At 41.8% G+C, this 18,963-nt stretch overlaps 1 protein-coding gene across 1 annotated transcript in view; it reads right to left on the reverse strand.

Annotated features, from left to right (window-relative positions):
* Nucleotides 1-7,553: 7,553 nt before the first annotated feature.
* The window catches only part of fbln1 (fibulin 1), a 28,167-nt gene continuing 16,757 nt past the window's right edge, over nucleotides 7,554-18,963 (reverse strand). The window contains exons 16-17 of the mRNA XM_029522928.1: nucleotides 17,477-17,617; nucleotides 7,554-8,011 (exon numbers count right to left, since the gene is read on the reverse strand). Coding sequence (XP_029378788.1) covers nucleotides 7,872-8,011; nucleotides 17,477-17,617 — 281 coding nt within the window. The 3' untranslated portion in view covers nucleotides 7,554-7,871. The remainder of the gene's footprint in view (nucleotides 8,012-17,476; nucleotides 17,618-18,963) is intronic.

The following is an 18,963-nucleotide window of genomic DNA, read 5'->3' on the forward strand; positions in this document are numbered from 1 at the left end:
CAAACTGAACGACTTGAAAAACATTTGACAACATTTATTCAGTCTTATTCAAATGTAGTACAGGCAAATGCTTACATATTATCATAATACGTCAGCAACTGGGCTAATAATAGTTAAAAACCGAATAGACTATCATGGTCACATGCTCCGGGATGAAAGGCTTTGTCCCCGTAGTCATGTCTCAGAGGAGATGGCGAAGGCTGCTTCTTCAGCTTGTGCGTTCCCTTGCACGCAGCGAATCTGCTCTTAATTGTGGCAGAGAGAACATCAGCAAGAGTCATTCTATTCTTCATTTCATCCCACAGACACACCAGAAAACAGCTACAGTAGTTTCTTTAAGCTACATTTTCCACGGGAAACAGCCCAAAAGAGCAAAGCACAATGTCATCACCCAGGAATCCAAGAAATACCAGAAAGTCTGAGTTTTATTTCAAAAAAATCATCTGTGAGCACAAACAAATGTGAAGCACAAACATCCCTTTTAATTGAGAAGGCAGATGGTTCCATTGCGGGCGGGACATCAGCAAGCAGGGACTATGGAAAACAAAGCACTCGCAGTGACCACGACCCTCCATTTCTGTCGCTCCAATCAAGAGACGGGGTCTGGGGTTTGAACCCACAAGACTCAAACAGATTTCACCATTGTTGCTTCAGTGAGACTCACAGACAGACCAATTCACAGGAGCAAGTTGTATTGGGTTTCCAGGGGGAATGTTGTTTATCCACTTCATCATCATTGTTGTGTTTGTCTTTGGCTGTTTCTTTGATAGTTTTGGGAATGAAGCCACTTTCACCCAAACCTGAAATCCTAAATACAAAGAGATATCAGTCCAAGAGTTGTACATTTACAATGAGATAAACACAGCAAATCGTCTGGAAGCGATCTTTGGCGTAATCATCATGTAAAAGCTAATTTCTTGGTAGTCACCATAATTTGAGGAATTCCGCTGGGTGAAATGTTGTAAGTGATTCAGACGACATGCATGAAAATGTTTTATGTTGGCAGGGATTATAATGAAGCACTCAGAGGAACTGAATCTCCCCAAAAGATGCGTTTTCTCCCAGACTGGTCATAGTAACTGGATCCTGTGTTTAATAGTTTGCCGTAGCAAGGGACTGACTGAGTGGTTTCCATTCCGTTGGGCTGTAACCGATTGTCCCAGTGACCACAACAAAGAATAAAAAGGAAGGATGGTGAGGGGATAGAGAATAACCCCCTGGCTCAGCATGGACTGAAAAACTCTAAGATCAATGACTCAATGGCTTCCAGAATCTCCGCCAGCTTAACTACATTTTAACCCTAACCTTATCTGCAGCATCTGCTTTATCCTTACCACACAACAAGTCAAGGCTGGGCGATACATAGTTTGTATAACATCATCATACACACAGGATATGGAGTCTAACAACCAGTCTGGCTTCTCTGAACTTTAAAAAGTCTGATTCAAGACGGCTTGATCTATTTAATTCATCCAGACATGAGAGGAAATGGAGAAAGGCATCATCACAGCGGTCTACCAACAATGTGGGCCATATGTCCATTAAGTAGGCATTTTGTTCAGTTTTGTGAAGTCGATATGTGTGTGTGTTGGTTCTGCTTTGTGAAGGGTGACTGCTAAGTCAACAGACATATGGTGTCAGTTCAGAGTCAGTGTTGTTGATGAAGTGGCATTACCTTCACAGACCTACACTTCAGGTGTCCGTACTGTAGCGGGTAAACATTAACCAAACTTTTGTGCATGTGACCTAGAACCAATACAAGGAACTTTTTGATGGATTGGAAGTAAAAAGGCTGAAAACACCCTGTTGAAAAACAAAAAGTGACATATTGATTATCATTGGCAGTGGTACCCTACATTTAGTCACACAGAAAAGCTTCTTAAGCGTGTGCCAGATTCTCAGGCCTTCAGCTCATTAATATCGCGGATGACCTTTGACTCATTGTGGTTTCTGAAAACTTAATTCACTACATAGTTATGTGCGGAGTAAAATGGAGCAGTGAACAAGATACAATAATATTGACGGGAAAGTGGTCAAATGCATAGTGTTTGTCACCAAATTAAAAATGTGTCTTTTGACGCCTTGAGTCCTTTTGTAGCTCGTTTGAATGCCTCGAAACGATTGGATAATTAATTCTCTGAATCTCTGTTCTCAAAATTTTAGTGAATGCAGAGACAGTGGTTTAGGAACAATGACATACAGATGTGCTCTGAACGATCGAGCTTTGCGTTACCAACCCATAAATAGTTTTTTTTCTCTCTCATTGTGTTCAGGCTAAAACAATTACAGATTTTAGTTTTGTCCCAGCCGCTAATACATGCTTCACTTCTTTTGTCAAACCAAGGTTGGTTCAGGCTAAAAACGCCAGCATGCTTTCTTTTTTTGGGTGAGTGAGGGGAGGGGACATATTAGACTAATTAGACTAACACAATTGTGATCGGTGTTATCTCAATTTCACTGCTCCACAGAACAGAGCCATCCAAGACGGCGCGAGGTGTCAACTGAGGAGTAACGGTTCAGTGTGTGTGCTCACAGACACACCAACACTTCAGCAGACACAACAAACTCATTTCCACAGGCAGGATAAGCTCAAATGATCGAGGTCTGAAGGCCTCCAATGTTGCTGACCAGGCATGAAATCATGGTCATCATCAGACTGTATTAATTGTCCTTAAGGCCCGAGCCGCAGCACTGGACGCGTTTTTAAATCTGTAGACAGCTACTTTATGATTAAGGTCTGAGAGCTGTTGTGATTTCAATACACTGTATTACAGCAAACTGAAAAGCAACATAAAAGAAACACCATCCCTATGCGGACGTAAACAGATTTTACTTTTCTTAAATTATAAAGGCTTTGAGTTCTTTTAATAAAAGCATTTGACAGACTGTGGGATTTTCTTTTTCAACAAACAGGTTTTTTTTTTTTTTTTTTTTGAGTCTCATTTCCCATTATTGGATGTTTAAATCTCACTGTTAGTGTGCCATGGAGCAGGGATAGTTTCCTCAATAAACAATGTGCTTTCTGTGCTTATAAAGAACACATTTGTTTTAAATGTCGCAACAGGCAATAAAAGTTGACTGAATATACAACAAATAAATGCTGCGTTAAAAATCACCCATTTGATCTAATAACAAAGGATGACTTTCCCGTCTAAGGGTAGCAACTGTTACAGATGTCTATCACAGCACAGTTACATGTGGCTTGATTTGTTTCTCTTCCCTCCCTGTGATATGTGCGCCCACTTAAGCACCATGGACGTCACAGTGTGATCTGAGCTGCTTGTAACAACACAGAGGCTGCACGCTGAATTTTCATGAGTAAGCCCTCAGCCTATATTCCCAAATACGATTGATCCACTGTGTACTCTGGCAACAGGTTGACTTCAATAGTGGTTGTAAATGGTTATGTTAAAAATCTGTAAGTTATGGAGGGGCACACTTGTGTGCTTTGTGATTTAATCTGGATCAAGGGGAGCCCCTGTATAATTGGTGGACTGTCTATCACCCACAACCTCAAAAGGCTTTAATTGATTTAATGGGAGACAATAATAAGGAGTCCCATATCGCCAGGACTGTATAGAGCCGGCCATGAGCTATAGTGTTGTGGAGCCAATCATTTATGATATGACTTATTTTGGGTGAAAGCCCTGGCAGACTTTACCGTTACATTTACATTAAGCTCCTACATAGTTTTTTTGTGCAATCCAAACTTTTGTGTGCATAGGACAGAATCTTCTAAGAGTTTAATGCCATACTATTTAGATCCCTGTGGATAAAAATAGTCGGCAAAAATGTACGTAAGCTCCGATTTTACTGCAAAGTCTTTCCTACTGGACACAAAGCTCAGATTCATGAGGGGTTTCTCACTGAAGAGTAAAAAAAAAAATTAGTCTTTTGTTGATTGTTCCTCCCATTGTAATGTAAGGTGGTGACAATTGTTCAGGGGGATACAATGTTAAAACCCTCTGCCTGCACGGGGTTCTGTTGTATGTGTCTGCCATCTGTTGGACTTTGAAGAAACACCACTTTGCAAATTCCTGTCAATGCACAGTAAGAGAGCACTTTCTGACACAGGTGAAATATCTCCAACAAAGCGCATATCACCAGAGACAGTTCATGGCTTATGCAGACTTATAGCATCACAGATAACACATGAGCCAAGTTTGCAAATAATGGGCTTCTAGACGACATGAATCTTTTCACATTTAAATTAATCTCATTATCATTGGTAGCATGAAATTTACTGAAAAGAAGTGAAAACTCAGTTAGACAGGAACAAGTTGGACGTGCCCATTCAAAAAGAAACATTTTTGTGTTTATGGTAATGAGGACCAGTGGTTTGTAAAATAGAGGAAAAAAATAAATACCCCCAAATTTATTAAAAGAACTCACTTATATCCTATAACATGTGTTGCGGTGGGAGCTGGGGTAGCACGCCAGGAAAAAGAAGGAGTGGGTGAGTGCAGGAGTCGGCCGAGCACGTGCCTCCTGAGGTCCTCTGGTCTCTGTCTGGGATCAGCCCACTTTCACCAACCCCTGGGCTAGACTCCCATCAGCCCCATACCCTGTCTACTCTGGTCCAGACACCACCATGACCACTTGTACTGAGAGGCTTGACCGCCATTATGCCACAGTAGAGTACACAAACAAACAGTGCAGACACACACAGGTCTGCTCCCCCTGCCATTACGTCGACTCATCAAGCCCACTCGGCTTAGTCATACCAGAGGCTTCCAGTGCAAGCAGCTCTTTCTTGGCTTTGGATGGAGAATCTGGCAGAAGATATTTGCTCATTTGTCCCCACACATGTATGTGGTTTGGTAACACTGCTAGGGACTGCGGCCCCAGCCTTCCTTACAGTCCAGATCCAGAGCCAGCCTGGCCGTCCCTGGGTAATGTCCTCCCACACAGTCTGACTATATGGCTTTTTGTTGCTCGCAGTCAGCTGTTTACATCTTTACAATGTGTTTTCTGTGGATTTCGGTATGCAGTATGGGCCAGTCAAATATGTGGCTATTGTTTCATCTTGCAAACTAATCAGAGCCAATTTAAAGTGTTTCTTCATTGTGTCTTTCTCCTGACACGCTACTAAAATAGACTTGATATGAGCTCAGATAATTCACAGATTTTTTTTCCCTCTTAACTCACAATAGTAAGTGAAATTTCCCTCTGCATGTATGAACTAACAGATATGCAGCGCACTTTTTTTTTTTTTTTTTCAGATTAGATCATGATTTTTACACACAAGACCAACAAGCCTTTAAGTATTTGGATTGATTTCTATTATTTTTTTACTATAATATAGGATAGGAATAAGTAAATAGGTACATTGGGTATTGGATTTTAAGTGTGCTGAACATGTGCACACAAATACATGCATATTGCATTTCTTTGCTCTTTTCATGTCGACCACAAGGCTGACCTGGTGGCCTCTATTTCCTCTGAAGAGGATATCCCCCTTCAGCAGAGCCTAAAAATCCATCATGGCAGATGACTTGAGAACCTGATGTATGGGTCTCCTCCTGTATGTCTTTGAAGTATTTGGAGGATTTTGCTGGGTTCGGCCACAGTGATGATTACAGTCTCATAGTTAGGTTGCTACTGACATGTGGTCGGCTTGCTCTCTGTCTGATGTCTCCACCCGTGTTTGATGCAGAGAGGAGTTCTGGTTCACTGATAAGCATAATTAGGAATGTGGTTACTGGTACCCATGCTCACGGTCTTCAACCCCTGCTGCCACCTTGTGCCCCCCCATCCCCACCTAAATAAGTCTACCAAGGAGTTTGGAGATTTTGTGGAAATCCTCATTGCCTCCCATACTCCAAATTGCCAAAAAGCCCATTGCATTTATGCTCCAGTATTTTAAGTATATACCCGCTGAGGGCATTCAGAGGACACGCTGTTAATACTTCTTTACTGCCCCTCCACAACACATATGATCACACGCAACAATAAACATATTGTTTTTAAACATGTTTAAAATGCTGCCATGGACAAGTAAACTACCCAAGATATCGCCTGCTGTATGACTCTGTTCGCCAGCAAACATTGCCATGTCGGAATGGTCGCGATTGAGCTTCCATTCACGAGTGTGGGTTTTGCAAGTGTAGCTTTCTCAGCCAAAATACATCTAGTGAAATTGTAGCAAAGTACCAGAGTGCTGAAAACATTTGTTTAGATCATAAAGGGCAATTCCAGGTTTGATAAAAATGTCAAAAGCGTATTATTCTGGAGTGAGTAGTAAATTGGAAGTAGTTCCACACTACTGTAAATCATCATGTGTCATTTTAAAGGCATTACATTGTTGTCCGCAAAAGGAGTGTAGCTGGGAAATTCAGGAACTACAGTACATATGTGCTGTATCAGGTAGAGGCAATCGGTGAAGACTCATTTTGTCCAATAGATTGGTCTAAGTGCTCTGAGATGGATTGTAACATTACGTCATATTAGGGAGAGGTACCAAGCACAGATGAGTTCAATGATGATTAACTGCAGCCATTTCATGATGCACAAGCCAAAGGGGCATCAACGGGCCAGGACGTGGACAAATAATGAGGCAAAATGTGGTGTATGGAAACTGTCCTGTAAAAATACAACCCATTGATTTTCTGTGCAAACAGTTTATTATAGCCTACAGTTATATTTTGTTGTTAAGTGACCACGAGTGGCTTTATTAATTACTGTAAGGGAGGTAAATCAGATGAACTGGTATAAAGACCGATTCAGGATTTTCAACTCAGGAGACCACCATTAGTTTCCCATATGAGAAACTGATGGTCAGTTTTATTTCTTTTATAGAGGATTGTCCCACAACTTTGAGAACATGCTTTTCCTCCGTCCTCATAACACAAGCGTCACTCAGAGTTACCATGGGAAAATGACAAGGCAGGGTTGGGCTGGGCTTGCGCAAGCTGGTTAGCGTGCTAAATTTGGCAGAACAAAAGAAGTGATAGAAAGGGAAATCATTACCTTGGTTGGTAAAAGAAAATTGTTATGCTTAATTCTTAGTAATACTGCTATACTGTTAAGATTTTAATTACAGTTACTTTAACTGTCTGTTTGTTATTTTATGCCATCTATTTCACAAATCAAGTATAAAAAAGTTTTAAAAAAGCACTTGTTTCAACCCAAACAATAATCACTTCATAAATGTAGCAGAATGATAACCATTCATGTACCAACACATGACTTGATTCACACTGTTGCTGTAATGCAAAGCAACTGGTCACTTGCACTTGGAAACTCATATATTCTGTGGATCAAATTATTGTTACTGCACTGTGAATGACCAAGATCAGGTCTATTGCCCAGATGTAGTAAAGTATGTCCCAAAACCCAAATGTTTAAATTCAGTGAGTCAATCCAACATTGATTTTTTTTGGTGAAGAAAAACCAAAAACAAATACTGTAAATAAAATAGTGTTTATTCCATAGAAAAAATAATCCAACGCATACAGTAAGAAAGAAAAGTGAATGTTACGAAAACAAAGGCTTATAATGTTTCATGAGAAGAATATTATTGAATGTCACCATCATATATTTAACAGCCTCTCTAAATGCATGCACGTTCAATTTAAAACTGTTCTGATTGTCTCATATCTGATGTGTTTTTTTTTTTTTTTCTGCATATTTAGCTCTATTTTGCCGCATGTGCAACACAGGAATGCACTGAGCTTGTCTTCAAAACAAAGTGTTGTGCTCTCACCAGAAGTAGCTAGTGCTCTTGCATCTTATAAACTGTCACAAGTAATCCAACATTGCAACATTACACAACCTTGATAATGATTTTTGAGTTGATATCATCAAACTTATGTACACAGTGTTGACAATGGACGTCCTAACACATGTTATAAAATCTGGCAGATGCCTCCTCAGAACCAGAACTCGGAGACGAAGACGTGAACGTTGATAATGTTCTGCCCAGAGTCACCCTGAGTTGTTAGGTTGCGCATTGACAGTTTCAGTACCGTGACCATCGGACCAATCACAGGCTTCACCTGGCGAACAACACCTGAGGGAGGCAAAGCAGAACAACTCTTTAACTCCATTACCAATCAAAGCCAATTTCTGTGTCGCCCCAACGCAACATTTGAAGATACCGTGAGCTGTTTTATTGCATATATAGGCTATTATATTTCAGGTAGTCACTTATTTTAGCTACTTGGTTATTACCAGAACCAGGGAAAAAGAAAAAAGCTATGAAACAGCAGCAACAAGACAAAATACCAGTGAAATGTTGGTTTGTAAATCTTGATCAGCTGTAGCCAATCTTTGGTTGGCATCAGTGACAACTACTCCAGAAATGCTTTGGTTAGCCATTATTAAAACAAATTAACCAGTGTTAAAACAAATGAACTAATGAGGATTTGACTGGATGTTAAATGTTATGATTTCTTTGTTCCTATTTGGTTTGAAGGGTCATCCAGAACTTGTTTTTCCTCTACCCCCCGGTGGTTTCTAGCCATGCAGATAGTTTTGGTTTAAAGTGCTGAGCTTTTGAGTTTGAAAATTTGCTTCCACCCCAATACAATTGAGGCTGGAAGAATTTTATTTGTGGTGCTGAGCACATTATGTAAATTACATTTCTCTTTCAGTACATGACACAAAGTATCTTTTCACAGACAAGATCCTGATCTTGGGCTGTTTGAAACAGTTGTATTCTTTCTTTGCCCATTTAAAGTTTGACAGGCTTCTAAATTCTATATATACGTTATTTTTAGTTTGTAAAGAAGTTTCATCAGTAGAAATGGTGCCAGTAAATAGCAACTCTAACACTGTTGATTTGCATAAGAATTCCCAATTCCCCTGGAACATGAAAGCAAGGAAGAGTCTTAGTAATGTCTGTCAGGTGAGCCTCAGCATCGACTGGTACTTTTGGATGATTGTTTGAATGATGCAACACCAGTGATCTACCCAAAGTTGAGGTCACAACTGTAAATGAGAATCCCAATTTTGTTCCTCCCCTCCCAGCGTCCACCCTTCCTGTGGACAAAGGACACCATCCCTATCAGGGTGAAACAGATGGGAGAGTAAACACAGTGAAATGGAGCATTACTGAATGCCCGTGGAATTCACTGGGTCCTGGTTTTTAAGTGAACATGCGATTACAGGGGGAAAAAAAACGGCAGTGTTTAAACAGGCTGTCAGCGGGCCTTTTCTCTGCACAGGGCTGGTGACATTTCAGCTCTGGCCTGTTTGAACAGTCATCGGCAGAGTGCAGTCAGGCAGCACAATCACCACACTGTCCTCTGATCGCACCTTCAGCTATCCTCTTTCTTTTTCCCATTCGTTCCTCTTGCATTTCTCTTATTCATGACTGAGCCAGTGAAGCGCTCAAGTCTTTTAGAAGATGACTCAAGGCTTCAATTCATCATGGATCCAAGTAACGACACGTCACTGCACCAATCGGTCTGAATTATGAGGCTGTTTGCTTTGCTGCTTCATGTGTTAAAATAATAAAACCCATTTGGTCATTGTTCATCACGGGGCAAGTTATAATGCATTATTTGACCTTTGGGACACTGGCTTTATACAATGACAGATTCCCCTGCCCACTCATTCTCCTCCTTCTCTTCCTTCCCTTCTCTTCGTTTCTTGGGGGGGCCTGGTGTTTGTGGCACCGTCACTGTGGCCCACAAGGGTAAATGAGTCCCATGTGTTTGATGGAGGGGAGCAGCCACAGTCACGCGATACAGCAATGGAGGCATTCCTCCGGGAATCCATCTTTAACTCTGGGAGGGGCAAGCTATAGGAGCTTGAACTGCTGTCTCTCTCTCTCTCTCTCTCTCTCTCTCTCTCTCTCTCTCTGTCACTTTTTTTGCTCTTGTCCTTCTGTGAGTCGAATCTGTGGGCACACAGCAGATTACAGCAGATTTGGGTGATAAGCACTTGGAGGAGTGTGGAATGGGGCCCACTTCTACCAGGGTTGCCCCCTTGTTTTGGTGTTTTGGGACTCTGTTGCATAGTGACACCAGATGGAGGGGAGTGGGACTGAGACTTTATTGTTTCCAAAGCGTCAGCAGCATCTTTCAGAGAGCTAACCTTTGCTTAAACCGAACCGAACTGTAAGAAAATAACTGACATGGAAAAAGAGATTCAATTTTGAGTCTGACAATTATTTTCAGACATAAGCCAACCGAGATGGCACGCAACCCTGAGTTGACCAATGCAAACTCAAATTGAGTTATTTGTGCATGTGCTTAAATCAAATAAAATCAGTTCAAAAGCTTCTGTGCTGGGCCGAACAAGCACACAATGAAGATGAGTAAGATATTATTATGAGGACAATATGGACCACCACATAGACAGATGGGTTTTAATCCACATTAAGGCTTATTTTTTTTAAATTACAGTGTACAGTGAGTGTGGCCTAAATCTAATGAGAACTAAACACTCTATAATCAGGGTCAACTGAGGGTAAGTTTTCCACTGAAAATCTTAAAGATTTTTTCTATGAAAGAAAGCTAAACAATCTTACCACATAAAAAATAAATAGCAAAAACACAGAAAAACATCAAATCCTTACTGAAAATTTATGAAGGACATCTAAATAATGCAATATGTGGAATGTGTCTTAGGCTTGTTAGTGTTTTGTAAATTTGTTTGTGGTCTAATTAGCACATATGGACGGCACAACTCTGTTCTCTTTGAGTGTCCTCCTCCAAATTTCCCCACAGCTTGGGACTGATGATTTGAAACTGAAGTCAAAACACAGTTCTGGTCCAGTCTTGCTCAGCTCTCTTTGCCTCCACTCTCTGTTATTGGGTGTGATAACCAACAAGTCAGTAAGATGTAACCTGTAAGATGTATCAGGGTTTCTGTAGTGATTTGTGGCTGGGTAAGAAACACCTAATTTGTCAAAACATGTTTTGTTCGACGTCTAGTCTTTGTTTAACTTATCTTTATCCACAGGCCTGAGGACAAGAAAAGAGTAATTATGTTGTTACAGTTTGGGCTCCTGTGCCAATTGTGCACAAAGCGGTCCGATGCTAAAGTCAGTGTATGTGACCTCTTGGAAGCCTCTCTTGAAATCCGAACATGATGACTCTGTGTTTCCGTAAGCTTCCCATCAAAAGCATAGTGGTATCCTCAATGAGGGGAAAGCATCAGCTAACAGCTGGGCCTCCACATAGTCACAGTGAACCTGAGGTGAAACCACAACCGCATACTCATCTTTAACATTTCATCCAGGCTGCAAGGCAAAAAGTCAGCAGCCACATAACAGGTTGACTTTGATTGGCTACCATACCACCTGAGATGTTATATAAATAAACACGGGGGGAGGTTTTCACAAACCTCCCACTTACATCTGATGATTTGTCCTGTGACTGAGATGCAAGGTCATGTCAAACGAGGCCTGAAGAACCAAAGCAGGAGAGCCAGTCGTAGTGTTGGAAAGGTTTGTGGCGCTTTTCCATCTCACTGAGGCATCTGCCACAGGGTGCAAAGGTGATCCCGCAGACTTAAACAGCCACCATCAAACAAACAGCTGTGCAATCTTTCCCTTCTCCAAAACATTCTGCCACACCATAAAGTAGACCCTTAAGAAGAAAATATACTTAAATAAATGCACACTAGTAGCGGAGACAGTGCCACAAAACAAAGTGAGGCAAATGCCAAGAGGCATTTGTCATCCCTCATGGCCACGAGGGCTGCCATATTGAAGGGTTACATGTAAACAGTACAATTTCTGGGTTTTCTGGTTTCTACAACTCAGCGAGGAAGTGTGTGACAAAATCCAAAATGAACGGTTTTAACACCAGAGACAAATGAAAAGTATGCATTGGCCTCACCACAGTATTGTATAATGACACACTGGTTGTGGCGCTATGCATGCTCACTGCAGTGAAACCATTGGAGGGTATCCAGGTGGTGTACAAAGTTCCAGTATGCAAAGAGGGTACTGGAGGGCATCCTTCAGCATCATTAACGCTCTGGCTTTTTGTTATTGTATCTAACAATAATAATGATGCTCATCTGAATGCTTCTTGGCATAAACACACAGAAGGCAAAGAAAGGCTTGTTGTTCCATCATTCTTTGTTTTACTGCCTGACACATTTTCTACAAAAAAATCCATAAAAGCAAGGAAGCAAGCCAAAGAATTTGGCTAACTAAATCCCTTGTTACCCCATTAGCAAAGCAACCAATTTCTGTTTTGATAACCTGTCAGCATGGCTGAGATATAATCTTTTCAAACTGCCAGCAAAACCCACTGTATGGCACGTGAATGGACCCCTTGGGGAGCGGATCTCTTGTTTATGGATCGGTCACCAGCCACTGGTGCACGGACCGGCCAGGCAGCTCAGGCTGTTCAAAAAATGCTCCCTCGACCACTGCAAAGAGGGGGCCAGGATCCACATGTACACCAGTTCTGAAAGTCTAACATATGCGGCTTGATGACTTAAGGTCAATGAGTCATAGTGGCAGATCTTTCAAATGGCCCATGGGTCATTGTTGGACAGTGTCACACACTGGTTACTGACATCATTGAAAAGTAGCCATCGGGAATGGGTTGGTTCTTTTCTTGGACTTCTTGGTTTTAGCAATTGTTAGCCACAACAGCTGAGATGACATAACATGTGCCATTATCTGTACCACAACATTTGCACATTACAAGTGACATTTCAAAGCTAAGAACCATAAGTAAGAGGAGAAAATAGACTCTTTAAAGTACTTATTTAATCCACATTGGCATGTCTCTACACAAATAAAAACATTTATTTTTGGAATTGAGTGATTAACTAATAGTTACATTTGATTAAAACCAGTGCCAGAAAGCAGAGCAATGATGAGTACTTGCTGAATTATTAAGACAGTTTTATTGCAAGAAATACTACATGTGTAGATACCAGTGTCTTTTTGACCGTAAACATGCTACATGGTATGCATCACCATCTATTTGTGGTGTTGTTGGGTGGGGAAGACCGAGCTTTGATCAACCGTACTAATCTCTACTGGGACAGACAAGGATTCCATGTGGGCTTGGCACACTCTGGTGGGCCTGCTGCTGCTGCTGCTGCCGCCATGTCATGATTCATCCAAATGACAACCGCTCAAACTCAGGGAGCTTGTTGTCTGCTTATCTGGCTGTCCTCATCTCCTCACCAGCGAAGCCACAAGCCAGAGCCACAAGCTCCACTGGCTCTGAAGCAGTCATGTCTCATACAGAGAGCTCACATTCCACCAGCCACTGTGGACAACTGCACTGACAACTACAGCTACCTGCAAGGAGACACACTGTTCGCTTCCTCCTAACTGGCTGCCTCACTGGCTGCCAGGACTGCACCAACACCAGCACAAAAGATACTTATTCTCTGCACTGGGTATAAATGGCAAAGGTATGTTTTCACCTGCATTAAAAAAATGAATGGAATTTAGCTGCAACGTCTTAGACTTAGAGTGTCTCTGGAGGATGGATGTGATTTATGAAGAAAAGAGTCTGTGCTATCTGTTGCTGCCCTGTAAGATAAACACAAACACAACGTTTAAAAAAAAAAATGTTATCCAGCAAAAAAGAATTAGACAGCAATGATTAATGGTACAGTAAAATCCCTCCATATGACAAATAATTACTCATGAAGGGGAGTCATTTGGACAGATTCATGGGTGGATGACTAAACATGCCCTGACTCTTTGATTCCACAGCTGGCTACTTGCTGTATTGTACATTCCTTTTATCCACATTCATGTCAGCTAGCCAGCTGGCTGAGTTCAGAAAAACATAACTCACAAAAAACCATATGATCTAGATAACTTTTGTTAAGTTTGCATTTTTCCTGCTGAACAGGAAGATCTTAGTGGGTTGTCACACGTTTTTCTTCATTTCCAATGAATCTCTGTTACAATTAATTGACAGTTAAAACCGCATGAATGAAAGAATTGACAAGCTAATGGGTGACCCAATAGCAACTGATCATGTGGACGCTGTTGCTCTGATCAGGATAGCCCTGGTTTCAAGTGCCAGCCAGCTGCAGTTTTGACCCTTCTCTTTATTCCATGTCCTGTCTCTCTACACTGTCACAAAACAGAGACACAAAAACTGGGAGAGACCAAAGACAATACTGATGCATGATGGCTCAGTCACTCAGTCACTCAACATTTTAGTAGGAAGATATGTACACTTGCTTGTTCATGTTTTTGTATCCAATCAGCCAGTCTTGGGGCAGTTTTGAAATACAGACAATAATGCCAATGTAGACCCAGAAACACCTTGCTGATGAGAGAGGTGAGAAAATGAATACACGGGAGGGCTATCTTTCTAAAAGGCTCCATTGACAGAAAAGCATCTCATAATATGTCAAACTTCTATAACAGCTAAGGAAGACGTCAGCCAAGAACAGAAATCTGAGGCTGATGTCTAATAGTAAGCTCATTTAGGATCATTCAGATTCTCTAAATATTATTATTGACCATTTGCATCCCTTTCTGTCCACAAAAAATCTTCAAAAGGGAACTTCCACCATGGTAGTGAACAGTGTGACAAAACAACAGTCTGGGAATGAGATCAGTGAACTTCACTGACCTCCCAAATTTAGCTATATCTGATCTTTATCTGATCCATACTCCTCTGGGATGTGGTAGAACATATTTGCAGCATGAACAATCAGCTGACAAATGAGCAGAAATGATGTGCGACAATCATGTCAACATGGACATAGGACAAGAACATCTTGGAGTCTGTGGCATGAAGGAACATAGGCCCCACCCTGTAGCAATATGATGTTCCTAATGAAGTGCTCAGTGAGTGTATCTCATCCATGTTGCAGGACATCCCCCTGTTTCAGCCTATGCTTCCCACAGAGACAACAGAGTCAGTGTTTTAAAAGGGAGGACTCGTTTATTCACCTGCTGGCTGCCAAAATCTCTCATCTCATCATCAACCCTGTTCAAACAACCTGTCCCAAATCAAAAGCGGATGACAGCAGCAGTGTGAGTAATGCATTCCTGCACTGCTCATGTTTCCAAATATATGTGTTGTCTTTGTTGTGAGGATGATAGGTATCACATCAGTGGATCTGCTCTGTGTCTGCATACCTGAAGGGATTTCATGTGGTCACCGCTTTGCAGTTTCTCAGTGTTTGATTGGTTCAGATAATTTTTTCCAAGGGCTGAGGGTTGGTCGTGTTTGCACAGATGCACACAGCTGTCATGGTTGTCATCCAGATGTGACAGTACTGGGAAAGGCAGTGATGGATGACCAGGAACTAGGAAAGAGTGGTGCAGCTCCAATTTGATGTGCCGTCAGCCAGTGTGCCCGCCTGCATGTGCATATGCGCATATGTCTGTGCATTCCCTGCATGCGCAGCCAAATGGTTTTAAAATAGCGAGTAAGTGAGTGGAACAGAAAAGAGTGTCAGCCAATCAAACCTTTTCAGAATCACAAGTTAGCAACAAATTCTTAGGATTCCTAATTGCCTCTTTTGTCCCTTTCAAAAACACAAAAAGTGGCCAAAAATAATGGCCAAAGTTAGTTTGAGTTCGCGCACTTGTTCATTAGTGGAGCCTCAATGTCTGCTGCTCCTCATATCCCACCAAGCTGTAATACCAGTGTTGGAGACCCTGGAGATACTGGAAACTAAGCTTCCTTAAGTGACACGTCAGCGAGCCTCATACAATGGTTACGCAACAGCAGCATCTGTGGGCCAAAGCACCAGCAGCACAACCCACTAAATAAAACCAAGAGGGCCTTCATAGCGCCATGGACGCCACACTTCACAGCGAGCACTCAGTGACCAAAGACTCCAGTGCACAGGGCCTCAATTTGGATATGTGATGGGCAACTGGTGCTAACATGCAAGAGCTGCATCCAATAAGCATCCAATGGGTTTGGGAGAGAAGTGGCTCCTCACAAACAGACCTTTCATGTGGTCGAAAGTTTAAGTGCTCTAATGCTCGGCGAGACACTGAGGCCTAGCATGGGGAAATGGAACAATACATTTAACCACATGAAGCAAAGCACCCAGGATTACTTCTGCACATATTTTCTCCCTCTCCGTCTCTTTCCTCTTTCATTGAATCACACTCTCTCTGACTTTGTCTTTCCCTCTCTGCAATGTTATCCTCTCTCTCTTGCCTGCACCCACACATACGTATATGCCCCTGCAAATCAACGCCACTATAAACAGGGAATTTCTCCTAAATCCTCACAGACACTTGCGCACACAGCAGACAATATAAGACAGAATAAGGCTTATCACTGATGCAAAATTACACCATTGCACATTCCAATAAAAACGTACCATTATGAAACAGTACAATATAATTACAACTGCTTTTGCAGTGAATTATGTGAATTATTGCTGGTAATAAACATTTCTTTTCCATGTCTGCCATGTCTGCGAATTTGGGTGCATTAGCTGAGCAGACATCTGTTTCTGCACAAGTGTATAACAGAGGAACATTTGCGTGCACCCACAATCCAGTATGAACCAGTGACAGTCACACACGCTCCTCCTCCTCCTCCTTTCTTCCTTTCGTGTAAAGACAGATGTGTAGTCTGACAGGCCATCCCTTCATCCATCAGCGAGATGGAGAAGAAGAAGAGGGAGACACCATCCTTCCACTACCACCGTGCCTGCATCTCAGCACACAACCAAAACAAAAACACCTATATCGGCCCAACAATGTGTCATCATGAGGTTCACAACACCCTCATTCTCCCGGGCCAAGGCTCAGTTCATCTCCCCCACAGGCGCGCAGCAGCCTTGGGTCACCACCTGACTAAAGGGTGGGAATGGCTTCAACCCAAACATGCGCTGTTGTTACACACCACTGGAGATGGTATCTGCCACTCCTACTTGAACTGGTGCAGGGCTCTTGCATGCTGGCGGTGGCCGAACAGGTAGTTATGAGAAACTGCTTGCCAAGTGCAATCACTCACACATATGTGCATGTAAGTAAACAAGTATAGATTGATGCACCCTAACCCTGTACATTCAAACCGCCATAACTCATTGTGGAAAGTAATGATCTGCTTTGGATAAGCCAAGCTGTGGATAAGTGAATTAAATGGTATTTTGTTGAACCACAGGACTGTGAAAATTTGATGCCAAATATTTGGTGAGACAGAAACAGGCTCTTGTCGGTCTCAAAGAGCCAGACAGAGGACAAACCTCTAAAGACACAGACACCCCCCGAGTAGACGATGACAGCTACATGATGCCACCACATATCCCAGGACCAGAACGGGCCATGTCACATGTACTTATACCAGAGAGGCCAGACTATCCATATGCAGATTTCTTGTGCCTTTTTGGCCCCTCTTGGTGTCCACATGTGAGTTTAATTTGTAATTTGACAGAAAAAAAGAGTATATATATATATATATATATATATATATATATATATATGAAAACCACCAGCTTTGTCAAGAAGAAATGTAACGTTCAGTCAAAGAGGCTTTCATTTGCTCCATGTCGAAGATTCTCTTGTCAAGTGTTCGCACCAGTTTGGCTAAAGTAAAATTTCTGCACTCACCCACATACAGTCCATTCTCCACCCGCTTGATGATGTCGAAGGCGTTCTCCAAATTGCCCTCCAGGATATCAAACTTGACGTCGTAACTGCCTAAGTGATAGGATCCGTAAGCCGGCACCGTGGTTCTCAGGAAAACAATCTCTGTTTGGAGATAACAATTAGACACAAAAATCTTTTGGAGCCTAAATCCTCATAATCACACAGGGATTGCACCACCAAACCCACGCCAACTCTTGCATTCCTTTTTTTTTCTTTCCAAGAGAAAGACAATAAAATGGGAGACAGAAATGTCTGTGTTTATTGTATAGTGAGAGGGTCAGAGGAAGGTTGAGGCTTTTTAATACTATTGTTCAACTGGAGGGCCCTGAGTCCTTTACACCCCAACATGGTGATCATGAGAAATGGCAAGAGCCTAACTCTCCGTGACGTTGAGCATGAGCGTGTCTGAAACATACTCTGCATGCCAGCCAATAGATGCTTGTCAGCTGTTAGTGTCTGCACGTGATTACTGTGGTAACTCATATCCAACCAGCATGGCACCTAGTCTCTGGTGTGGGCCAGCCAAGCCCAGGTTGCATGGGGAACATTGTGAAAGAACTCATTTGGGTGTGTGTGTGTGTGTGGGGGGGGGGGGGGGGGGTCAGAAGTGGTCATACGTATTTTGACAACTGCAGGGAAATGCATTTGATGAGAGCTCAGAAATTGAATGAGATAAAGTAGAGCCAAAGGAAAAAAATGGGCTGAGGACCACAGTGACACAGAAAAAACCACCAGTTTTCATACCATCCTCAAATTCATTGTTTCCAAAGGTTTTAACAGAGTCTTCTGTCACAAAACGAAGCCACAGAAATGAAGTAGTGTTTTTGTGGGTTAGTGAAAATGGTAAATAGGGGGATGAACAGCAGACATTTTAGAAGGGAGATCGGTCATTTTTGTAGCACAGCATCAGTTCAAAATCTTGGAAAATACACTTATATACGCATTTTTTGCATCAGCACACTAGCTATTCAACTAAATGTGGAGACTTTCACATAGCTAAGGTATTGGAAGCAGGTGGATACAACAGGCCTGGCTCTGTCCAAAACTAACTCACACACTGCCTAATTCACATGTGCATTGTTTTTACTCTGTTTTCTGCACAGATTAACATGTGTAGTAGTTGTTAAGCTTTTATAGGTGCTGGTAGGAGGGTTTGGCTTCCTACAACATGCCTGGCCAGCTATTTCCCTCTGGTTTCAGTCTGTACATGGAGCTGAGCTGACTGGCTTCATGATTACCCAAAAACAATAAGACTGGATTCAATTTTCTCATCTAATCTTTGGTTAAAAATAAAATTAAGAATAATAGATTTTTCCTGTTGACTGTTTTTTAAGACTTGTTTATTCCCCATTATATATCTTTTCTCTTTATGGAACATAAGTGTTGCTGGTTTTTTTTTTGTTTTGTTTTTTTTTTTTCACTTTTGCTGCCCAACTTATTTATTATAA

Source organism: Echeneis naucrates, chromosome 16 (assembly GCF_900963305.1).
Source record: "Echeneis naucrates chromosome 16, fEcheNa1.1, whole genome shotgun sequence".
Taxonomy (NCBI): Eukaryota; Metazoa; Chordata; class Actinopteri; order Carangiformes; family Echeneidae; genus Echeneis; species Echeneis naucrates.